Source organism: Oncorhynchus tshawytscha, linkage group LG26 (assembly GCF_018296145.1).
Source record: "Oncorhynchus tshawytscha isolate Ot180627B linkage group LG26, Otsh_v2.0, whole genome shotgun sequence".
NCBI classification, from domain to species: domain Eukaryota; kingdom Metazoa; phylum Chordata; class Actinopteri; order Salmoniformes; family Salmonidae; genus Oncorhynchus; species Oncorhynchus tshawytscha.
In genome coordinates, this window is record NC_056454.1 from 34,433,748 (window position 1) to 34,459,449 (window position 25,702).

The 25,702-nt window shown below is 44.7% G+C and overlaps 1 protein-coding gene across 1 annotated transcript in view; it reads right to left on the reverse strand.

Annotated features, from left to right (window-relative positions):
* Nucleotides 1–25,702, reverse strand: part of LOC112224855 (receptor tyrosine-protein kinase erbB-4-like) — a 275,238-nt gene that overhangs the window by 146,381 nt on the left and 103,155 nt on the right. The window contains exons 9-12 of the mRNA XM_042306366.1: nt 24,657–24,730; nt 15,104–15,194; nt 8,314–8,513; nt 1,282–1,414 (exon numbers count right to left, since the gene is read on the reverse strand). Of these exons, the coding sequence (XP_042162300.1) occupies nt 1,282–1,414; nt 8,314–8,513; nt 15,104–15,194; nt 24,657–24,730 (498 nt within the window). The remainder of the gene's footprint in view (nt 1–1,281; nt 1,415–8,313; nt 8,514–15,103; nt 15,195–24,656; nt 24,731–25,702) is intronic.

Genomic DNA, 25,702 nt, shown 5'->3' on the forward strand with positions numbered 1-25,702 from the left:
TGGCATAGTACTACTCTTATAAATGGCATAGTACTACTCTTAGAAATAAGGGTATGGTATTATTCCCTAGGGTACGAAAGATCAGATGTACACATAATGATCTCACATGGTACTGTTCGCTACCTTTTAGGGTACATGTGTAGATAAAGAGTATAATGGTACATTTCTGTATCTCATATTTTGAATATTAAGGTACAATCATCACACTCTCGTTCTCAAAAATAGGGGTACAACGTGAAGGTACATTTCTGTTTCCCATATTTTGTGTACCCTCAATACCCACCAAAAGGTACAATGATGATTTTTTGCCACCTAAAAGGAACTATTGGCTTTGTCACTGGTGTGGTTCCTTAAAAAGACAATATTTGTACCATCATTATTATTATTATCATATTGTCCAGCATGCTCTACCACGGGTAGATTTTTTGTGTGATTTTTTGGGAATATCTGTGTTTTTGCATGTACATTGGTTGATTGATTAATAATATGCGACACAATGATAACATACATTTAACTACTGTAACAACTGTATTAGGGTAAAGCTAGGCCTAAAAATAAGGCCTTACAATATATGTGTGGTCATAAAGAGTTACATTTTAATGATAATATACATCTAGTATCTCACTTGGTGAAGGCCAAATAACTGAAAATGAATGAATTCTACAACCATGTCTCTGTCACTAACGCACTAGCACAATTCACTCAAAAAGGCAAGGAACACTAGAAAATTATATTGGAGGTGTGGCTTAGTGGGGGCGTGGTTTTCAGTTTTGTTTTTGCCCATCCGTGAATGGAAGCGTTGTACCAGTTTAACTGTTCATTTGTGCTATATTCAGTACATGGAATGAATGTCTTTGTTACTGTGGTGGTACGTATATATATAAAGGAAAACGCCTGGTTTTGTACCTGTGGAGAATGGTACTATCTGAGGTGTGAACTTGGGGTACAATATAACTGGACCTATAACTAAAACTATGAAAGAGGACCTTACAGGGTCCCACCCGAGTGACAAGCGGCTGTAACCCTTTAGGAACAAATATAAACCTTTATTTCTGAGAGTGTACTGAAAAAAATCACTATATCAAAACAATTCAGACCTAGAAGCCATCAAAAGAAGTCATAACTTACAATGAGGTAAAAGTTAAAGATTTGTTAGTTTGACGGCTGTATTTGCCTTTATCTTCATGCATATTGAGAGTGATACTGTCATAATGTCATTGTGTTATACTGTCAAGAGTCTACAGTATCTCTCATTGTTTGAAACTGTCACCTGTAACTCACCCTTCATAGAGATTGCAGGTGTCCACACAGATGCGTCCCCTAATAAAGTAGCGACAGGATAGGCACTGGTCTGGTCCCGGCCCCCAGCAGCCAGCGTCCGAACACAGAGGGTCACACACCATCTGCTCAGTAGCTGAGAAACACAAGAATACAGGTTAGGGTTAGGGGTCAGACAGAAGGTCAAACACCATCCACAGTAGCATGACAGGTTTAGGTACTGGACACTGACAGTATTTATAAATGTTTGACTTTATCTGAAAAATATTGTTGGAACCATTGACTAACCCTAACCATAACCCTAACCATAACCCTAACCCTAACCCAGAAGTGATGAAATTGCTTAAGCTCTAAAGAAGGCTAGAAGGCCTTTTTTTATTCTTACATCTTAGTAATTTCCTAGACGCTCTTATTCAGAGCAAATAGGGTTAAGTGCCTTGCTCAAAGGGCACATTTACAGACTTCTCACTTAGTTGGCTTGTGCATTCAAACCAGTGACTTTTCCATTACTGGCCCAACACTGTTATTTGCTAGGCTACCTGCCACCCTCATATCTCAATAACCCAGCACCAATAACCCAGCACCAATAACCCAGCACCAATAAGCCAGCACCAATAACCCAGCACCAATAACCCAGCACCAATAACTCAGCACCAATAACCCAGCACCAATAACCCAGCACCAATAACCCAGCACCAATAACCCAGCACCAATAACCCAGCACCAATAACCCAACCCTGCTTTAAAGCTTGTAACCCAGCAGTTGGCTGAACCAAACAATAGAGTGTGTGTTCATATAAGGCCAGTTAGTAAAAGAGAGGTTTCAACTCTCTGTCCTCCTCTCTGTCCATCTGAGGGAGGGTGGATCCATGGTCAAATGCTAATTGTCTCTCTGTCTGTGATCTGGAACAGGTAATGGCAGCCAGACCCACCATGGAGATATATATCAAAGCCCTTAGTTAGAAGTGCATAGTGAATTTAGAGCACATATCTACAGCACAGAGGGAGAAACATGCACAACACACGTCTGTGAGAGGAGACACACTGTGGAGCTGAATGTGGACCCAGCTGTGTTCTTCCATTATGATAGTGCTGACCAAACAGTGACGGGGTACTAAAGTAGCTTGAATAACACCAGGTACAAGCTAACACTGATGACGAACGATAAGACAAGGGGAAACAAAAGGGGGGAAAACAAAGACAGAAAGTGGAAAACTTGCCCTTAACTCTATCATCTATTTTCAGCATTAGTGAAATGATGAAATGATGAAGAAAACAAGAGAGAGAGAGAGGGAGGGGGGCTTTAAGTCCAACCGCCCCTCTGTGCAGGAAATAGGATCTTTGTACTCAACTGATATGAGAGGACGGATGCCATACCACTGCAGCATGAGTAGCCTACTATCTGTGCATAATAATACCAGGAGTGAGGTCCCTCTGCAGCTCCGTTTATATATGGTTGGTACTATCGTCACAGACTGTTCAAATGGAGGAGCTGGCCAGCCCACACTCCAGATTAGTTTCTAAGATTGTTACCCAACATTGTGGGAACATTGTGAGAACATTGAGGGTCTGAGGGGCTACTATCACATACAACGGTTGTGTCTCAGATGGCACCCTATTCCCAATACAGTGTGCTACTTTTGACCAGGGACCTATGCACAATGGTCAAAAGTAGTGCACTACATAGCGAATATGCTACCATTTGGGATGTAGCCAAAATATCAGAAGTGATTTCCATTCCCCTTGCGGCCGAATGTGCTGTCTGGCAGGTCTACAGCAACAGAGAGCAACAGGCTGTCTGGCAGGTCTACAGCAACAGAGAGCAACAGGCTGTCTGGCCTGGCCTAGTTCAGCATTACACCCCTCTGTTCTGCCCTGCCACTGGCTCTGTACTGGCTTCCCCTCCCACCGGAGAAGCATAAAGAGACTGCATGTGTTTGTTGGGCACCAGAGACAGAGCCCTCAGAGCTACAGTCACAATCATTCCACCCTGACTTTGAGGTTCAGGCCAAATGTAAGTCAGGGGGCATTCTGTGTTTTGGTGTCATGTCCAGAATGCTTAAGAAATGTGAAAATGAAAAGCGCATGCGCACGACAGAGGAGGGGGAGAATGAGTGAGGGAGGGAGGGAGGGACGGACAGAGAGAAAGAGAGAGAGAGAGAGAGAGAAGGGAGAAAAAATAGAGGGCATGAAAGCATTGCTATTCGTGTGAAACAAAAGCATTTCTGTTCCAGTTCCAGTGCTTCACTGTGTGCATCAAAGATGTAGGCAACCAGGCAGAGAAAGAGAGGCAGAGAGAGAGAGAGAGAGAGGCAGAGAGAGGCAGAGAGGGAAAGAGAGGCAGAGAGAGAGAGAGAGAGAGAGAGAGAGAGAGAGAGAGAGAGGCAGAGAGAGAGAGAGAGAGGCAGAGAGAGAAAGAGAGGCAGAGAGAGAGAGAGGCAGAGAGAGAGGCAGAGAGAGAAAAGAGAGGCAGAGAGAGAGAGAGAGAGAGAGAGAGCAGAGAGAGGCAGAGAGAGAGAGAGAGAGAGAGGCAGAGAGAGAGAGAGAGGCAGAGAGAGAGAGAGAGAGAGAGCAGAGATAGAGAGAGAGAGAGAGAGGCAGAGATAGAGAGAGAGAGAGAGAGGGGCAGAGAGAGAGAGAGAGTTGTAACGATACAGTACACAATGGGATCAAAAAGATGCCGACATCAAAGTTTCTGACTCCCATTGAAAACACAGTTTGGACTCTATTGATGTCAAACGCTGAGCCAGGTCCATCTTCAGGGAAACGCGGAGACGCCGGAGGGGATTGTCAAACGAGCCAAGTAACCAGAGCCGAGAGAGGGCTTCCAACAATGGGCCGACGTCAACGGAAGACAATACCCATCATGCATCAAAACATCCTACTTCTGAATGAAAAATAAGGAGAAAAGGAAGAAGAAAGAACCACAGGTCCATTTGATTTCATACCCCTTTTTCAGGGATAAAGAGAAGACGAGGCCTAAACATGTGGATGTAAAGCTGCATCCCAAATGGCGCTCTATTACGTACATAGAAAATGCACTACTTAAAATAGTGTACTGTATTACTATAGTGTACATCTTAAAGTAGTGCATTATGTATGGATTAAGGCCATAAGCTAAGTAGTAATTAAAGTGAGTGTGCTTGGTGAACACTTCACGAGGCTACCGTCTCTATTTTCTTCTCCTTATCAAAGGTTGACTACACAACCTGCATAGAAACCCTCATGAGTAGGGAGGTAGCAGCTGGGGGGTAGAGCCTGTCTTTCCACCTTGTGCTATGGCTAGGGTAACACACACACACACAAGCACGCACAAACACACAGGAACACGCCTGCACGCGCACACACACACAAACACAAACACACAGTGAAGGAGAACTGTCTGACTCATAGACAGTCCAACTTCTCAAAGTCAGCCAGCTAATAGTGTGTGACACCTGAAGACTGTTGAGGAGAGAAGAGACGAAAAGGAGAAGAGGGGTTGAGGAGAAGAGAGGAAGAGGAGAAGAGAGGGAAAGAGGAGAAGATAGGAAGATGAGAAGAGAGGGAGTGAGGAAGAGGAGAAGAGAGGGAGAGGGGAAGAGGAGAAGAGAGGGAGAGGAAGAGGAGAAGTGAGGAAGAGGAGAAGAGGGGAAGAGGAAAAGAGGAGAAGTGAGGAAGAGGAGAAGAGAGGGAGAGGGGAAGAGGAGAAGATAGGAAGAGGAGAAGAGGGTAAGAGGAAAAGAGGAGAAGTGAGGAAGAGGAGAAGAGGGGAAGAGGAAAAGAGGAGAAGTGAGGAAGAGGAGAAGAGGGGAAGAGGAGAAGACGAGTAAGGAGAAGAGGAGAAGAGGGGAAGAGGAGTGAGTAGAAGAGGAGAAGAGGAGTGAGGAGAAGAGGAGAAGAGGAGTGAGGAGAAGAGGGGAAGAGGAGAAGAGGGGAAGAGAAGCGGGGAAGAAGAGTGAGTAGAAGAGTTGAAGAGTAGAAGAGGAGTGAGGAGAAGAGGAGAAGAGGAGAAGAGGGGAGGAGGAGTGAGTAGAAGAGGAGAAGAAAAGAAGAGGAGAAGAGGAGTGAGTAGAAGAGGAGAAGAGGAGTGAGTAGAAGAGAAGAGGGGAAGAGGAGTGAGTAGAAGAGAAGTGAGTAGAAGAGGAGAAGAGGAGAAGAGAAGAGGAGAAGAGGAGTGAGAAGAGGAGTGAGGAGAAGTGGAATGAGGAGAAGAGAAGATGAGAAGAGGAGAAGAGGAAGGAGAAGAGGAGTGAGGAGAAGAGAGGAGGAAGAAGAAGAGGAGAAGAGGAGTGAGAAGAGGAGTGAGGAGAAGAGGAGAAGAGGAGTGAGAAGAGGAGTGAGAAGAGGAGTGAGAAGAGGAATGAGGAGAAGAGGAGTGAGAAGAGGAGTGAGGAGAAGAGGAGAAGAGGAGTGAGAAGAGGAGTGAGGAGAAGAGGAATGAGGAGAAGAGGAGTGAGAAGAGGAGTGAGGAGAAGAGAGGAGGAAGAAGAAGAGGAGAAGAGGAGTGAGGAGAAGAGGAGAAGAGGAGTGAGGAGAAGAGGAGTGAGGAGAAGAGGAGTGAGGAGAAGAGGAGTGAGGAGAAGAGAGGAGGAAGAAGAAGAGGAGAAGAGTGAGGAGAAGAGAAGTGAGGAGAAGAGAGGAGAAAGAAGAAGAGGAGAAGAGGAGTGAGAAGAGGAGTGAGAAGAGGAGAAGAGGAGTGAGGAGAAGAGGAGAAGAGGAGTGAGAAGAGGAGTGAGGAGAAGAGGAGTGAGTAGAAGAGGAGAAGAGGAGAAGAGAAGAGGAGAAGAGGAGTGAGGAGAAGTGGAATGAGGAGAAGAGGAGAAGAGGAAGGAGAAGAGGAGTGAGGAGAAGAGAGGAGGAAGAAGAAGAGGAGAAGAGGAGTGAGAAGAGGAGTGAGGAGAAGAGAAGAGGAGTGAGAAGAGGAGTGAGAAGAGGAGTGAGAAGAGGATTGAGGAGTGAGGAGAAGAGGAGTGAGAAGAGGAGTGAGGAGAAGAGGAGTGAGGAGAAGAGAGGAGGAAGAAGAAGAGGAGAAGAGTGAGGAGAAGAGAAGTGAGGAGAAGAGAGGAGGAAGAAGAAGAGGAGAAGAGGGAGTGAGAAGAGGAGTGAGAAGAGGAGAAGAGGAGTGAGGAGAAGAGGAGAAGAGGAGTGAGAAGAGGAGTGAGGAGAAGAGGAGTGAGTAGAAGAGGAGAAGAGAAGAGGAGAAGAGGAGTGAGAAGAGGAGTGAGGAGAAGTGGAATGAGGAGAAGAGAAGAGGAGAAGAGGAGAAGAGGAAGGAGAAGAGGAGTGAGGAGAAGAGAGGAGGAAGAAGAAGAGGAGAAGAGGAGTGAGAAGAGGAGTGAGGAGAAGAGGAGAAGAGGAGTGAGAAGAGGAGTGAGGAGAAGAGGAGTGAGGAGAAGAGAGGAGGAAGAAAAGAGGAGAAGAGGAGTGAGAAGAGGAGTGAGGAGAAGAGGAGTGAGGAGAAGAGAGGAGGAAGAAGAAGAGGAGAAGAGGAGAAGAGGAGTGAGAAGAGGAGTGAGGAGAAGAGGAGAATAGGAGTGAGGAGAAGAGGAGTGAGGAGAAGAGAGGAGGAAGAAGAAGAGGAGAAGAGTGAGGAGAAGAGAAGTGAGTAGAAGAGGAGAAGAGGAGTGAGGAGAAGAGGAGAAGAGGAGTGAGGAGAAGAGAGGAGGAAGAAGAAGAGGAGAAGAGGAGTGAGAAGAGGGTTGAGGAGAAGAGAAGAGGAGTGAGAAGAGGAGTGAGAAGAGGAGTGAGAAGAAGAGGAGTGAGGAGAAGAGGAGAAGAGGAGTGAGAAGAGGAGTGAGGAGAAGAGGAGTGAGGAGAAGAGGAGTGAGGAGAAGAGAGGAGGAAGAAGAAGAGGAGAAGAGGAGTGAGAAGAGGAGTGAGGAGAAGAGGAGAATAGGAGTGAGGAGAAGAGGAGTGAGGAGAAGAGAGGAGGAAGAAGAAGAGGAGAAGAGTGAGGAGAAGAGAAGTGAGTAGAAGAGGAGAAGAGGAGTGAGGAGAAGAGGAGAAGAGGAGTGAGGAGAAGAGAGGAGGAAGAAGAAGAGGAGAAGAGTGAGGGAGAGAGGAGTGAGGAGAAGAGAAGAAGAGGAGTGAGGAGAAGAGAGGAGGAAGAAGAAGAGGAGAAGAGTGAGGAGAAGAGAAGTGAGTAGAAGAGGAGAAGAGGAGTGAGGAGAAGAGGAGAAGAGGAGTGAGGAGAAGAGAGGAGGAAGAAGAAGAGGAGAAGAGTGAGGAGAGAGGAGTGAGGAGAAGAGAGATACCTAGTCAGTTGTCCAACTGATTGTATTCAACTGAAATGTGTCTTCTGCATTTAACCCAGCTCGGGGTATTCGATCCAGCAACCTTCCGGTTACTGGCCCAATGCTCTAACCACTACCTGTAACTGATTTACATTAATACATGAATGCCTAAGACTGAGAGAGTGGTAGGAGAGGAACCAGTGGTAACTGAATTCTCTCATGAGTCCAATTACACCGCACTCTATAATAATTGTAGCTCTTTACAAGATTTGACTGTACAATGTTGACAAACAGTATCAGAAACAGCGTCCAGATCTAAGTTGGGTTAGGACAGAAATTAGTTGAGTGTGTGTGTATGTTTGTGTATACACAGGCTTGTGTGCGTGCATTTGTGTGGGCATGTGTTTGTATGTATGCACGTGCGTGTGTGTGTACCTCTATGTTTGTGTGTGTGTAAGCGCCTGTGTTTGTGTGTGTGTGTGTGTGTGTGTGTGCGCTTGTGCGTGTGTGTGTGTAAGCGCCTGTGTGTGTGTACGCGCCTGTGTGTGTGTGTGCGTGTGTGCGTGTGTGTGCGTGTGTGTGTGCGTGTGTGTGTGTGTGTGTGTGTAGCGCCTGTGTGTGTGTGTACGCGCCTGTGTGTGTGTACGCGCCTGTGTGTGTGTGTGTACACACCTGTGTGTGTGTGTGTGTGTGTGTGTGTGTGTGCGTGTAAGCGCCTGTGTGTGTGTGTGTGTGTAAGCGCCTGTATTTGTGTGTACGCGCCTGTGTGGTGTGTGTGTGTGTGTGTGTGTGTGTGTGTGTGCGCGTGCGTGTGACTCACTACACTCTTTAGGGTCTCTGTTGTTGCGTATGAGGACCTTCTGGTTGTTGGCTCTGAACAGGCCGGTCCAGTTGACGGTGTTGTAGTAGCACAGCTGACTGTTATTGGTGATGTACACATTACCAGCACTGATCTCATTCAGGGACTGGAGCTGGAGGGACGAGATCCACTGCTGCTTCAACACAAGGAGAGAGATACCACTGGGAGAGGAGAGGGGAAAGGGAGTAGGGGAGAGAGGGGGAGAGGAGAGGGGAAAGGGAGTAGGGGAGAGAGGGAAGATGGAAGAAAGAGAGAGGCATTAGAGAAAGAGAATGGTGTGAGAGATAAGATGGAGGAGGAGTAAACAAGGGTGAGAGAAGTTGAAAAAGACCAGACAGAGAGTGAGACAGACAGAAAGGGGTGAGGAGAAAGAAAGAGAAACAGACAGAATAAGGTAGAGATGGAAAGAGAAAGGTCAGAGAGAGAGTGAGACAGACAGAATAAGGTAGAGATGGAAAGAGAAACAGACAGAATAAGGTAGATATGGAAAGAGAAAGGTCAGAGAGAGAGTGAGACAGACAGAATAAGGTAGAGATGGAAAGAGAAAGGTCAGAGAGAGAGTGAGACAGACAGAATAAGTTAGAGATGGAAAGAGAAACAGACAGAATAAGGTAGAGATGGAAAGAGAAACAGACAGAATAAGGTAGAGATGGAAAGAGAAACAGACAGAATAAGGTAGAGATGGAAAGAGAAACAGACAGAATAAGGTAGAGATGGAAAGAGAAACAGACAGAATAAGGTAGAGATGGAAAGAGAAACAGACAGAATAAGGTAGATATGGAAAGAGAAACAGACAGAATAAGGTAGAGATGGAAAGAGAAACAGACAGAATAAGGTAGAGATGGAAAGAGAAACAGACAGAATAAGGTAGAGATGGAAAGAGAAACAGACAGAATAAGGTAGAGATGGAAAGAGAAAGGTCAGAGAGAGAGTGAGACAGACAGAATAAGGTAGAGATGGAAAGAGAAACAGACAGAATAAGGTAGATATGGAAAGAGAAAGGTCAGAGAGAGAGTGAGACAGACAGAATAAGGTAGAGATGGAAAGAGAAACAGACATAATAAGGTAGAGATGGAAAGAGAAACAGACAGAATAAGTTTGAGATGGAAAGAGAAAGGTCAGAGAGAGAGTGAGACAGACAGAATAAGGTAGAGATGTAAAGAGAAAGGTCAGAGAGAGAAAATAAACACAGGTGGGTAATAAGAAAATAGATTCATTCCAAGTTAATACACAGATGATGTTATTCCTGCATGGAGAGTGTGTTAGACTGTTAGCAAACCAACTGACACGGCTCTGTAAATCTTTACAAAGCAAAACAGTGATCTTTGACAGTGTCTTCAATCCCTGTGATGCGCACAGCATGCTCCTACAGATAGAGAGCAAAGGCACTCTACCTCTCTCTCCCTTCTCTCTCTCCTTCTCTCTGAAAGGGTCTTTACGTCCCAGAAAGAGCCTTGAAGAGAGGGAGTAGGGAGTGTACAGAGGCACTCAGACTAACAAGAATACAGCTCTCCACTTAGTGATAGGCCACGATGTGTGTGAGTGTGTGTGTGTTTACTTTAAATTGTTAACATGTCATTCTCACACCCACTCTCTCTGCTTGCTAACATAAGCTGCTATGTCTACTGTAAGCTCTAATAGCGTATAATGATGTTAACGGCAGTAATATCTTGAAAATAAACTGCTAGCTAGTTAGTTAATGTCACCAAAGCAAATCATCACCTATCCTAATGGTTCTCAACCCACAGTGAATCTGCCCTCATGGACTTGCCGGCTCTCCACTGCTGTAAACATGATTAAAGTGACTGCTGTACTCTGAAACACTAGTCACTAATAATGTTAACATACTGCTTTACTCAGTTCATATGTATATACTGTATTCTATTCTACTGTATTTTAGTCAAAGCCACTCTGACGTTGTTTGTCCTAATATTTAGTTCTTAATTCCATTATTTTACTTTAGATTTGTGTGTATTGTTGTGAATTGTTAGATATTAATTGGAACTAGTAACACAAGGATTTTGCTGCACCCGCAATAAATCAAATCAAATCAAATCAAATCAAATTTTATTTGTCACATACACATGGTTAGCAGATGTTAATGCGAGTGTAGCGAAATGCTTGTGCTTCTAGTTCCGACAATGCAGTAATAACGAACAAGTAATCTAACTAACAATTCCAAAAAAACTGTCTCATACACAGTGTAAGGGGATAAAGAATATGTACATAAGGATATATGAATGAGTGATGGTACAGAGCAGCATAGGCAAGATACAGTAGATGATATCGAGTACAGTATATACATATGAGATGAGTATGTAAACCAAGTGGCATAGTTAAAGTGGCTAGTGATACATGTATTACATAAGGATGCAGTCGATGATATAGAGTACAGTATCTACGTATGCATATGAGATGAATAATGTAGGGTAAGTAACATTATATAAGGTAGCATTGTTTAAAGTGGCTAGTGATATATTTACATCATTTCCCATCAATTCCCATGATTAAATTGGCTGGAGTAGAGTCAGTGTCATTGACAGTGTGTTGGCAGTAGCCACTCAATGTTAGTGGTGGCTGTTTAACAGTCTGATGGCCTTGAGATAGAAGCTGTTTTTCAGTCTCTCGGTCCCAGCTTTGATGCACCTGTACTGACCTCGCCTTCTGGATGACAGCGGGGTGAACAGGCAGTGGCTCGGGTGGTTGATGTCCTTGATGATCTTTATGGCCTTCCTGTAGCATCGGGTGGTGTAGGTGTCCTGGAGGGCAGGTAGTTTGCCCCCGGTGATGCGTTGTGCAGACCTCACTACCCTCTGGAGAGCCTTACGGTTGAGGGCGGTGCAGTTGCCATACCAGGCGGTGATACAGCCCGCCAGGATGCTCTCGATTGTGCATCTGTAGAAGTTTGCGAGTGCTTTTGGTGACAAGCCGAATTTCTTCAGCCTCCTGAGGTTGAAGAGGCGCTGCTGCGCCTTCCTCACGATGCTGTCTGTGTGAGTGGACCAATTCAGTTTGTCTGTGATGTGTATGCCGAGGAACTTAAAACTTGCTACCCTCTCCACTACTGTTCCATCGATGTGGATGGGGGTGTTCCCTCTGCTGTTTCCTGAAGTCCACAATCATCTCCTTAGTTTTGTTGACGTTGAGTGTGAGGTTATTTTCCTGACACCACACTCCGAGGGCCCTCACCTCCTCCCTGTAGGCCGTCTCGTCGTTATTGGTAATCAAGCCTACCACTGTTGTGTCGTCCGCAAACTTGATGATTGAGTTGGAGGCGTGCATGGCCACGCAGTCGTGGGTGAACAGGGAGTACAGGAGAGGGCTCAGAACGCACCCTTGTGGGGCCCCAGTGTTGAGGATCAGCGGGGAGGAGATGTTGTTGCCTACCCTCACCACCTGGGGGCGGCCCGTCAGGAAGTCCAGTACCCAGTTGCACAGGGCGGGGTCGAGACCCAGGGTCTCGAGCTTGATGACGAGCTTGGAGGGTACTATGGTGTTGAATGCCGAGCTGTAGTCGATGAACAGCATTCTCACATAGGTATTCCTCTTGTCCAGATGGGTTAGGGCAGTGTGCAGTGTGGTTGAGATTGCATCGTCTGTGGACCTATTTGGGCGGTAAGCAAATTGGAGTGGGTCAAGGGTGTCAGGTAGGGTGGAGGTGATATGGTCCTTGACTAGTCTCTCAAAGCACTTCATGATGACGGATGTGAGTGCTACGGGCGGTAGTCGTTTAGCTCAGTTACCTTAGCTTTCTTGGGAACAGGAACAATGGTGGCCCTCTTGAAGCATGTGGGAACAGCAGACTGGTATAGGGATTGATTGAATATGTCCGTTAACACACCAGCTGGTCTGCGCATGCTCTGAGGGCGCGGCTGGGGATGCCGTCTGGGCCTGCAGCCTTGCGAGGGTTAACACGTCTAAATGTCTTACTCACTTCGGCTGCAGTGAAGGAGAGACCGCATGTTTTCGTTGCAGGCCATGTCAGTGGCACTGTATTGTCCTCAAAGCGGGCAAAAAGTTATTTAGTCTGCCTGGGAGCAAGACATCCTGGTCCGTGACTGGGCTGGGTTTCTTCCTGTAGTCCGTGATTGACTGTAGACCCTGCCACATGCCACATTTCTTGCGTCTGAGCCGTTGAATTGAGATTCTACTTTGTCTCTGTACTGGCGCTTAGCTTGTTTGATAGCCTTGCGGAGGGAATAGCTGCACTGTTTGTATTCAGTCATGTCACCAGACACCTTGCCCTGATTAAAAGCAGTGGTTCGTGCCTTCAGTTTCACACGAATGCTGCCATCAATCCACGGTTTCTGGTTAGGGAATGTTTTAATCGTTGCTATGGGAACGACATCTTCAACGCACGTTCTAATGAACTCATGAACTCATGTACTTCCGGCGCCGACAGAGATGGCCGCCTCGCTTCGCGTTCCTAGGAAACTATGCAGTTTTTTGTTTTTTTTACGTGTTATTTCTTACACTAGTACCCCAGGTCATCTTAGGTTTCATTACATACAGCCGAGAAGAACTACTGAATATAAGATCAGCGTCAACTCACCATCAGTACGACCAAGAATATGTTTTTCGCGATGCGGATCCTGTGTTCTGCCTTACAACCAGTGTAACGAAGCGGATTACATGCAGCGACCCAAAAACGACTCTGAAAAAGAGGGAAACGAAGCGGTCTTCTGGTCAGACTCCGGAGACGGGCACATCGTGCACCACTCCCTAGCATTCTTCTTGCCAATGTCCAGTCTCTTGACAACAAGGTTGATGAAATCCGAGCAAGGGTAGCATTCCAGAGGGACATCAGAGACTGTAACGTTCTCTGCTTCACGGAAACATGGCTCACTGGAGAGACGCAATCCGAAGCGGTGCAGCCAGCGGGTTTCTCCACGCATCGCGCCAACAGAAACGAACATCTTTCTGGTAAGAAGAGGGGCGGGGGCGTATGCCTTATGGCCAACGTGACATGGTGTGATGAAAGAAACATACAGGAACTCAAATCCTTCTGTTCACCTGATTTAGAATTCCTCACAATCAAATGTAGACCGCATTATCTACCAAGAGAATTCTCTTTGATTATAATCACAGCCGTATATATCCCCCAAGCAGACACATCGATGGCTCTGAACAAACTTTATTTAACTCTCTGCAAACTGGAAACGATTTATCCGGAGGCTGCATTCATTGTAGCTGGGGATTTTAACAAGGCTAATCTGAAAACAAGACTCCCTAAATTTTATCAGCATATCAATTGCGCAACCAGGGGTGGAAAGACCCTGGATCATTGTTACTCTAACTTCCGCGACGCATATAAGGCCCTGCCCCGCCCCCCTTTCGGAAAAGCTGACCACGACTCCATTTTGTTGATCCCTGCCTACAGACAGAAACTAAAACAAGAAGCTCCCACGCTGAGGTCTGTCCAACGCTGGTCTGACCAAGCTGACTCCACACTCCAAGACTGCTTCCATCACGTGGACTGGGAGATGTTTCGTATTGCGTCAGACAACAACATTGACGAATACGCTGATTCGGTGTGATAAATATGCGTATGTGACCAATACAATTTGATTTGATTGTAGTGTAGTGTTCCCATGGGGTGTCTATGTGTGTGTGTGTATGCATGTGTATCTGCGTACATGTGTCACTGACGTTCTGTGCTTTGGGTCTGCCTGCATGCATGGCAATGGATAATGGCTGTCATAGTGCTAACAGATCAAGGTAATGAGAGTTTACAGCCGTGGGAGCCAGATCTATGTGTGTGTGTGTGTGTTTGTGTGTGTGTGTGTGTGTGTGTGCAGGCGTGGGAGCCAGATCTATGTGTGTGTGTGTGTGTGTGTGTGTGTGTGTGTGTGTGTGTGTGTGTGTGTGCAGGCGTGGGAGCCAGATCTATGTGTGTGTGTGTGTGTGTGTGTGTACAGCCGTGGGAGCCAGATCTATGTGTGTGTGTGTATGTGCAGGCGTGGGAGCCATGTCTATGTGTGTGTGTGTGTGTGTGTGTGTGTGTGTGTGTGTGTGTGTGTGTGTGTGTGTGTGTGTGTGTGTGTGTGTGTGTGTGCAGGCGTGGGAGCCAGATCTATGTGTGTGTGTGTGTGTGTGTGTGTGTGTGTGCAGGTGTGGGAGCCAGATCTATGTGTGTGTGTGTGTGTGTGTGCAGGCGTGGGAGCCAGATCTATGTGTGTGTGTGTGTGTGTGTGTGTGTGTGTACAGCCGTGGGAGCCAGATCTATGTGTGTGTGTGTGTGTGTGTGTGTGTGTGTGTGTGTGTGTGTGTGTGTGTGTGTGTGTGTGTGTGTGTGTGTGTGTGTGTGTGTGTGTGTGTGTGTGTGTGCAGGCGTGGGAGTCATAGGGAAGCTCTGGCATGTTACATGATCAATTTTGACGACATTCCGTCTATCAAATTAGCTGACTATATATACCCAGTTGGAAAGCTATGGGGTTGTTCTGATGGGATCTCAAAGGAACAACAACATTACAGCCATTCTTATATGCCAGACTGACTGTACACAACCTAATGGTAAATCACTAGCTCCTGTTAAAATAATGCAACATTCTTAACACACCTCAAAGTATGGTACAATAATGAGGTACTGTAGAGTATGTGTGAGAGGTGTTCCCCAGGGCTCTGTGCTCCAGACCTACCTGTTCAGTGCTCTCCATCCTGTGGTTGCCAGATCCTCAGGTCCGTACTGTAGTAATGTACTATAGTAATGTACTGTACTAATATACTGTAGTAATGTACTGTAGGTTCTTACCTGTATAGAGCTCTGCCTCCTATGGTTGCCAGATTGGAGAAGACACTCAGGTCTGTCATGTTCTCTGGCCATGACTGGATGTTCAGGAAACCTACAGGCACAGAACCAATCACATCACAGCCAATCAAATTACATCATATATCTGTGATCCACATAAATTCCTAACTCACATTAGTTAAACATGTCAAATATATGACAATGAAGATATATACTGTACATATTTTTGCATTTCCTGTAACTGCCTCTGGGCGTTAAATCATTTAGCAGGTTGAATGAATTGCTGAGCTGATGACCATGGATCATTTAGAAAATGTAATAATGTATTCAATAAATTAAATATTTAGAGATGAGGGGTGAAATCTCATTCCAGCCAGGAGAGGACAAACAGAATGGACAGATGAAGAGAGGAAGAGAGAAGAGAAAAGGAGAGGAGATGAGAGAAGAGGCGATAGAGGAGAGGAAACAGGGTAGGAAGTTATGAGGACCAAGGACAACACAAAATACCCAAATGACTTTGAAAACTCCAGACAGCATATTCCCAGGGATACATTTCATAATAGTTCCATAACTGATATTTTGATTGGCTTTAAACAAATTCATTACATTGGTAAGGGATATGAGAGGATCTAATGAAAGGTATGAGGCTCATATCAGCATGTGTTCATATCCCTGATTAATGCATCTCCCAGTCTGATTATGTGAGATGAGTTCCTAAAAGAACCTTGTTTAGAACCTGTTGACAAGTGGCAGATAACCTTCACGTCTGCCTTCATCATTCTGCCGGCATCAGTCCTGTTTCTCTCCTGGGTGAGCTACTGGCTGCTTCTGAAATGGGTCCATATTTACTATAAAGCACACTACTTTTGACCAGGGACCATTGGGTTTTGGTCAAAAGTAATGCACTACCTAGGGAATTCCGGATGCAGTCCATGGGTCCATCTAGCTCAGTGCCAGATGCGACTAAAGTCATCTATAATTACTATACATCAGACTAACCGATTATAAGTTGAACCTTAATCAAATTTACATGAATGAAATGCATCACAACCTGATTTCTATGCCATTAGCATTCTTGAATGCAACCTCCAATATAAAATGGCAACGATTAGCTCCTATCTGAGTCGTTCGAGCTAGTGTCTGATGACAGTAATTGCCTTAATGACAAAATTGCAGGAAGCAGTGGCAAGCCTCTCTCTCACCTCTCTTTCACTCACTCATTCATTCTCTCTCTGTCTCTCTCTCTCTTTCTTTATTTCTTTCTATCTTTCTCTCTCCACCTGTCTCATGGTCTTTCCTCAAGAGGCATATGTTTGTTTTTCCTAGAGAGGAGAGGTGGGAGATGGGGAGATGAGAAGGAGAGCTAGGGAGGAGAGTTGGAGAGATTGGAGAGGTGAGCAGGGCGCTTCATCACTTCATCTTGCTAATGGTGCTAACAAGTACCTGCCTGCCTTACTGGGCTAACAGCTTGAAACAAACAGCAGCAATAGAGAAGGGAAAGGGGATACCTAGTCAGTTGCACAATTGAATGCACTCAACTGAAATGTGTCTTCCGCATTTAACCCAATCAGAGAGGTGCGGGGGTGCTTTAATCAATGTCCACATCATCAGTGCCCATGTTGGGGGTTGACTGCCTTGCTCAAGGGGAAAACGGCAGATTTTTCCACCTTGCCAGGGATTCAAACCAGTGACCTTTCTGTTACTGGCTCAACACTCTTAACCCGCTAGCCATTTGTCAACAGGTAAAACACTCAGCATATCTATTTACAGGTGCTGTACTGTACAGGAAGTTCTGGTCTAGCTGTTGGTGTTCTCCTTATTCTATATTCTACTGTATATCCCCTCAGCTTATTCTCTCTCTTTATATCTTCTCTCTCTCTCTCTCGCTCTCTCTCTCTCTCTCTCTCTCTCTCTCGTTCTTATCGGAGTGCATGCTGGGAGTGCATGCTGGGAGTGAGTCGTCAAGCAGGAGTGATTGTGAGTGCGAATGGAATTTCTTTTCACTCTATTGGGGGTTGGTATGTATATATATATATATATTGATTAGTTTAGTTGTTTTAAGGGTATCTTGTTTAAACTATCAATAAGCATGTATAGGGGTGGTGGGATCTTTGCTTTGCGGTTGGTTTTTCGCGAGGGCACAATCAGCGGGTGGGGCTGGTTGCTATGGCCACTCGTGGAAATGAAGAGTTTGAAAAACTTAGTCGGAGGCATGGAGTAAAGATTCCTGCTGCGGCCGGGTGTTCAGTGGAAGAATGTAGCTTGGCTGTGGGTGCTATCATTGGGTATGATAGCATCAAATCAGCCTCAAGGATGAATAGTGCTGTAGTGATATTCTTAGATTCAATTGAAAAGGTGAATAAAATAGTTGAGAGGGGTGTTGTGTTGCGGGAAACACAGACGCCGGTATTTCTGCTTATGAATCCTGCGAAGAAAGTTATGCTTTCTAACGTGCCACCATTTGTTAGAGATGAAGTGTTAGAGCGAGGTTATCTCGCCATGGTCAAATAGTATCTACAATAAAGAAGGTTCTTTTTGGATGCAAATCTCCGTTGTTGAAACATGTCGTGTCTCATAGGAGACAAGTGCATATGATTTTAAAAAAGGAAGGAGATGAACTGAATTTAGCGTTTAGCTTTAAGATTGATGGATTTGATTATGTCTTCTATGCATCTACTGAATCAATGAAATGCTTTGGATGTGGAAGAGAGGGGCATTTGGTGCGTAGTTGTCCCGACAATGAGCGCGCTGAGCCTGGTAGTAGTTTTAGTGCGAGTGCAAATAACGCAACACCGCGAAGGGCTGAAAATACTACGGGTGCAGGAGAAGAGAGAAGGTGGGCAGATGTGGTTGGAAAAGCAGGAGAGGAAGGCAGTGTGGATACGGGGGCAATTGTGGTAGATCAGAACAAAAAGGGAGGGGAAACAGTAGGTGGGATTGCGACTGCCGTCGCTGAGGTGGTGCTGGAAAATGAAATTGGAAGTCAAGAGGAGATTGAAATAATGGAAAAGGAAGCGGATGTTTTCAAAATACCGAGGAGTAAAATGAAGAATTTAAGGGGTGGTGAAGGGTCTAATTCTAAGAGAAAGGTAGAGTTTGATAAATCAATTGAAGATGAAAAAGGTGTAGAGATGGTGGAGTATTCTTCTGGGGAGGATAGTGAGAGTGAGTCATCTGACGCGTCACAACAATATAGTGAGATAAATGGGGTGGAAGGGATGTATGGGATCGAGAGGATACGTCAATTTTTGAAGTTGACAAAAGGGAAGAAATATATGCAGGATTACAATGTAACTGATTTTTTCCTGAACGTGAATTGTTTATTGAATCAGCAAAGTTTCTGATGTCAAAAATTACAGGGGAAGTTTGAAAAGCCCTGAAATTGCTAGACTCAAGAAAGTGGTCACAAGAGTGATAAGTGATGTAAATTCTAAAGAAAATGAAAGAGTTCAGTTGCAGTCTTAACTCTGTAAAGAGATGTGGGGCTGTATCTTCCTCTGTATATTTTTTTATCCATGAGCAGTTTTAAGATTTCTTCTTTAAACGTAAATGGGGCAAGAGATGTTAAAAAAAAAAGAGCCATGGTGTATGAGTTAATTAGAGGAAAGGGAAGTGACATCATTTTTCTACAAGAAACGCATAGTAATTTGGAAAATGAAGTTATGTGGCAACAGGAGTGGGGGGACAGTGGTGTGTAGTCATAAAAACTCAAAAAGTGGGGGTGTGGTTATCTTGTTCTCAAAAGGGTTTTTGCCGTTGTCATATGAGGTTGAAGAGGTAGTTGAGGGGAGGTTATTAAAAGTTAGAGCAAGGTATGAAAACATCACTATGTGTCTGATAAATGTATATGCCCCAGTGGTGACAGTTGAGAGGGTACATTTTTTAGAGACATTATCAAATACCATTGAGAAATGTAACAAAGAAGATTATTTATTTATTGCTGGGGATTTTAACTGCACAGTTAGCGATTTAGATAGAAATCACCAAGAACGTCATATAGCCTCAAGGACTTTTAAAGCCTCATTGTAACACATGAACTGTGTGATATTTGGCGGAGTCAACATGGAGGAACAAGGCAGTACACCTGGGCGCATGTGAGAGAGAACATCATCTCTATGGCCAGGTTAGATAGGTTTTATGTTTTTGAGCATCAATCTCAGGTCTGTAAATCAAGTGTGATAACCCCAGTGGGATTTTCTGATCATTGTTTAATAACAGAGGTGGTGTTCATTAACGATGTAAAACCCAAAAGTGCATACTGGCATTTTAATATAACTTTATTGAGTGATGCTCACTTCAGGAACTGTTTCAGTTTTTTCTGGGAGAGGTGGAGGTCTCAAAAGGCCAGTTTTGTATCCATTCAACAGTGGTGGGATATAGGGAAAATCCAGATTCAACAATTTTGTAATCAATACACGAGGAATGTCACCAAGGATATCACCATATCAATGAAAGCCCTAGAGTTTGAAATAGTGGAACTCATGACGTTGGTTGAGACCACAGGAGATCGAGGCCATACTCAGACCCTCAAGAGGAGAAAAGCTGCATTGGCAGACCTGCTGGGTATCAGAGCACAGGGGGCATTGGTGAGAAGTAAGTTTCAGGGAATATCTGAAATGGATGCCTCATCCAAATTTTTCTTTGGTTTAGAGAAAAAGAATGGACAAAGAAAAATTATTCATTGTCTCAAATCAGCTGTTGGACAAGAGCTCACTAGCCCTAGTGAAATTAGAAAGAGGGCAGTAGAGTTCTATGCTGAGCTCTACAAGTGTGAGTACAAAGAGGATAAAACAGTGACACAGCAGTTCTTTGATGGGCTCCCAAAGGTGGCTGCAGAAGCTCAGGTTGAGCTTGAGCAACCATAGTCTTTGCAGGATTTATACACGGCATTAAAAGGCATGGAAAATGGAAGGGCACCAGGCATTGATGGGCTTCCCGTTGACTTTTTAAGTCTTTTTGGGCTATGTTGGGAGAGGATTGGTTAGAAGTAGTTAATGATAGTTTAACCGGAGGGTTACTACCAATAAGCTGCAGAAGGGCTGTCCTCACCCTTCTGCCCAAAAAGGGTGACCCGAGGGAGGTGAAGAACTGGAGGCCGGTGGCTTTATTGTGCACTGATTATAAGATATTGTCAAAGGCTTTGTCCAACAGGCTGAGGGAGGTGATGGGGCAAATCATACATACGGATCAGTCCTACTGTGTTCCTGGCAGGCAGATAGGGGATAACATTTCTCTGATTCGTGATTTTTTGACGTCTCTAGGGCTATTGGGTTGGATGCTGGTCTAATTTCAATTGATCAGGAAAAGGCAGGAAAAGGCATTGTTGAACATCAATATTTATGGCACACGTTTGAGGCGTTTGGGTTCAGCTCTGGTTTTATTGCCATGATAAAGGTGATATATGGTGACATTGAAAGTGTATTGAAAGTTAACAGTGTTTTGAGTGCTCCTTTTAAAGTGTGTAGAGGTATTAGGCAGGGATGTTCTTTGTCAGGAATGTTATATGCCATCGCTATAGAGCCACTACTAAATAGCATTAGAAGTCGCATTGCAGGGGTGTACTTTTCAGAGGATATTCCTCCTATTCGTCTCTCAGCCTATGCTGCTGATGTAGTTGTGTTAGTGAAAAATCAAGCGGAGGTGGATAGCTTGAGTCTATTGGTTGATCGTTTTAGGGGAATATCCTCTGCAAAGGTAAATTGGGAAAAGAGTTGTGCTTTACAGATTGGAGAATGGTCTGGAGGGATCATGGCTTTTCCAGGGGGGCTAGAATGGTGTAAGGGAGGTTTTAAGTATCTTGGAGTGTACCTAGGAGATGAGGGGACTATGGAAAAAAATTGGAGTGGGGTGGTTGAAATGGTGGAAGGGAGGATGAGGAGATGGCATTGGTTACTATCTCGTATGTCATATAGGGGGCGCACTATTATAGTTGACAATGTGATTGCCTCTGCACTGTGGCATCGGTTGTCAGTTTTAGAACCACCATCTGGCCTTCTGGCTAAGATACAGGCAATTATTGTGGATTTCTTTTGGGATAAATATCACTGGGTTCCACAAAGTGTTTTGTATTTGTCAAAAGAGGAGGGGGACAAGGTCTTGTACATCTTGCTAGTAAGGCTGCTGCTTTCCGGTTTCAGTTTATTCAAAGGTTGCTTTATGGACCGGAAAATGTGGTGTGGAGAGGGGTGGCAGGTCTTGTATTACAGCGAGTTGGAGGATTAGGTTTAAAGAAGGCTTTATTTCTGGTTGATAGTAGCCAGATTTCTAGGGAGGGAGTACCTCCGTTTTACAGAGGCCTTCTCAGAGTGTGGAGCATAATGAAGGTGTCCAGACGAACTTCAGCGGAGTCAGTGCATTGGCTGTTGGAGGAACCTCTGGTGTATGGGGCAAGACTGGATTGTACAACTGCAGCTGTTCCACATTTCTCCAAGATTCTGGTGAAGGGGAAAATCATCACCTTAAAACAATTAATGGCCTTGGCTGGGCCCGCCTTAATGGATGGAAGACGGGTGGCAGAACATTTGGGGATGAGGTCGGAAAGGATTGTCGGACAAATGCTGGGGAGCTGCAGGAAGGCTCTGTCAGCGGAAGAATGGGGTATGCTTAGTAGCCACAAGAAGAAGGTACAAGATGAAGACGTCTCATTTCCAAGACTAGGGATTACACCAAATATCCCAGAGTCAGAAAGAAAGGTGTTATTGCTGGATTTGAGAGGTTTGGAGGAGGTGGGTTTGGATGAGATGAATGGGAAGGACTTGTATAGGGGTGTGTCAAGGTGTTGAATAAAGATAAATTGAAAAATAGACAAGACACTCCATGGAGGGTAAAATTGGGCATTGATGACAAGGTAAAGCCAGCATGGAGAGCACTGTACAAGCCACCGTTACAAAAGGGTACTGGTGATATGCAATGGAGGGTTTTACATTGCAGTTAATGCTTTTGTATCTGTTATTAACTCAGATGTTAGAGATGGATGTCCTTTTTGTAATATAAGAGAAACCATTTTTCACTGTTTTATGGAGTGTCAGAGGATAAAACCTCTATTGGAAATGCTGGAATCTTTGTTTAAAGCTGCAGGGGAGTTTTTCAATAACACTGTTTTTATTTTGGGGTTTCAATATAGTAAACAACAGAAAAGAAAATGTCAAATGTTAAATTTTATTTTGGGACAAGCTAAGATGTCAATTTTTTCTGAGTAGGAAACATAAGATAGAAACGGGATATGGGCAGGATGTAAGATGTGTTTTTAAAGGATTAGTGAAAGCAAGAATAAAAGTAGATTTTGAGTTCTTTTCAGCTGTAAAAGATCTATTATTTGAGGAGAAGTGGGCCTACGAAAGAGCGCTTTGTTTTGTAGAGGAGGGGAAATTATTTTTTGCTGATGAAATAAGTTGAATGTATATGTTATGTATTTATTTTTGTTTAGGAATTACAACATTTATGTTAACACTTGAGTAAAAAATAAAGGTTTTATAAAAACTCAAACTCTCTCTCTCTCTCTCTCTCTCTCTCTCTAACCCCCTGTGGGCAGTAAACAACTGCTGAAAGGATGGAGTCAGTAGCCGAGCATGCTAGAGCTTCTAGAGTAGAGTAGAGTGGGGGTTTAGGTTCACTGAGTGCCACATTACTGGCGCATCCATGCGAAAGACAAATTACCCAGTATTGCCTTACAGAGAGGAGGGCCACAGGCACCAGATCAAGGGTTAAGAGTTTTAAAGCACCAATGATTACAGTCAAAGCCATGCACTGGGAACCTCACTTATGCTAAATTGCTTCAGTGGATGGCCCACCGACCGTACTGTTTGGATAAGCCTGCACTGACCTCGTGGAAGGAGATAAAAACAAGGGGCTATGTTTTAGAAGAACACTTGGCAGGAGAAGAGATGTAGGGTGAGATGGTAGCCTCCTACACTGACTGTCATCTGAGAGCTATACAATTCAGAGATGGTAACCCCTAGGTTGAAGCAGAAGGGATGACGGTGTGTGTGTGTGTGTGTGTGTGTGTGTGTGTGTGTGTGTGTGTGTGTGTGTGTGTGTGTGTGTGTGTGTGTGTGTGTGTGTCAATGCCTATATGTATGTGTGTATGTATAAATGTGTGTGTGTGCATCAATGCCTGTATGAGTGTGTGTGTGTGTGTGTGTGTGTGTGTGTGTGTGTGTGTGTGTGTGTGTGTGTGTGTGTGTGTGTGTGTGTGTGTGTGCATCAATGCCTGTATGTATGTGTGTATGTATAAGTGTGTGTGTGTGCATCAATGCCTGTATGTGTGTGTGTTTGTGTGTGTGTGTGTGTGTGTGACAGAGGGTGATAAGGGGTGCCATGCATGCCTGGCCATGGGTCTACAAGGTTGTATCCCAAATGGCAGTCTATTCCCTATTTAGTAGTGCATTCTACAGAGAATGGGGTGCCTTTTGGGAGACACATATTGGCTGTACCAACTCACGTCCTGTCACAGGAATGAAGGGATGAGGGGGAGGAAAGGAGGGGAGGAGGAAGGGAAAGGGGAAGGGGGATTCACTCTACATTAATTCATGCAAACACACCCATGCACTCATGCACGCACGCACACACTACGGACCTCCCTTCATGCTCCGTGTGAAACTTTAGAGCTGTGAAACTGGGAGTTCTAGATCCCCATGGGAGAAGAGATAGAGAGACCCTCATCTCATCCCAATTCATCATACTCTTTCAGCTTGTCTTTGGTGTATGGTGTCTTGTGGGAAACAGCAAACACACACAAGGCCCCTTTATACTGAGTCAAATTGTAAGAGAGGGGACACCATGCACATTTGATGAGGACAAAACAAAATAAAACAGAATAATTTAAAGATGCATGGATAGGGGGATTTCTACAGTAGGCCTGCATGTATTTCTCTAAAACATTACACCATACATTATATATATACACAGAGCGTACCAAACATTAAGAACACCTTCCTAAAATTGAGTTGCACCTACCCTTTTGCCCTCAGAACAACCTCAATTCGTCAGGGCATGGACTCTACAAGAGGTTGAGAGAGTTCCACAGGGATGCTGTCCCATGTTGACTCCAATGCTTCCCACAGTTGTGTCAAACTGGCTGGATGCTTTTTTGGGGGGTGCCCTTTGGGTGGTGGACCACCCAGCAGCATTGCAGTTCTTGACACAAACTGGTGCACCTGACACCTACTACCATACCCCGTTCAAAGGTACTTAAATATTTTGTCTTGCCCATTCACCCTCTGAATGGCACACATACACAATACCATGTCTCAAGACTTAAAAATCCTTCTTTAACCTGTATCCTCCCCTTCATCTACAGTGATTGAAGTGGATTTTAACAAGTGACATCAATAAGGGATCATAGCTTTCACCTGGATTCACCTGGTCAGTTAATGTATATTTTCCCAAGGACAATTAGAAAAGACTGAATGACATGGTATCAGAAATGTATATTTATTTTAATTGGATCTCTATTTTTAACTGACTTAAGAAGATGCATTGTTGAAATGGACAGGGTTTAGCCTTAATTATGACTTTTTGACTTGTGTTAATTAAATACAACTATAATGTCTCTCACCTGTGATCTCCCTAACAGTCCGGAACACATTCAGCTTCTCTGGATCCAAAGCTTTAATGTTGTGGTACACATCCCTGTGAGGGAGAGAGGGAGAGGAAAGAGCGAGAGAGATGGAAGAGAGAGAGAGAGACAGAGAGAGGGGTGAGAGATGAGAGAGAGAGAGCGAGAGAGAGAAAGAGAGCGAGAGAGAGCAAGAGAGAGAGAAATATGAAGTGGGATGAGAGATTGGGAGAGAAAGAGCGAGAGAGGTGGAGGGAGAGAAAAAGAGAGAGGGGTGAGCGAGAGAGATGAAAGAGAGCGAGAGAGAGCGAGAGAGAGAAATATGAAGCGGGATGAGAGATTGGGAGAGGGAGAGAAAGAGAGAGAGGGGTGGGGGGAGAGAGAAAGTGAGAGGGGTGAGAGAGAGAGAGAGAGAGAGAGAGAGAGAGAGAGGAAACAGAGAGAATGAGCGAGAGAGAAACAAAGTGAAAGAGACAAATATTTAGGAATAGAAACAGAAAGCGGTCAAGTCACCCACATAACCACTGTTTCTCTCATATTACAGGGAGGTGAGCTGTCTAGAGCAGGGTTATTCAACTGGGGGTCCACGTCCTCTGGAGCTATTGCAGGGGGTCCGCGACAACAGAATAAACACATTTTTAATTACGTATCTACAGTACAATAGTTGGGAAACTACACTCATTGGAGCCAATGACACTCACTGGAATATCTGACATAGATTTTGAAAAAGCACCCGCGAATAGGCTGGCAGTGTGGCAAGTGCGACTGGCTGCTGGTAAACTTTCTTGACTTGGACATAAATTTCAGCCAAACTTCATGGCTAACCTTTGTTTAATCAGGTAAAGAGCAGCTCTTAGCAAAAATGTGTTTGGAGTGACCTTTTTAGGTAATCCACCCATGCATCAATCTGAGTAACATAATAAAAAATACCCCATCAAAATCAGTCAGTTTAAGTTAGAGATATCAGTTTTTTCTTTGCATGTGCTGCGTCTCAATCCACCATGTCCGCCAATGTCGGTCTTCAACTTCTGCAGTGGAAGGTGTTT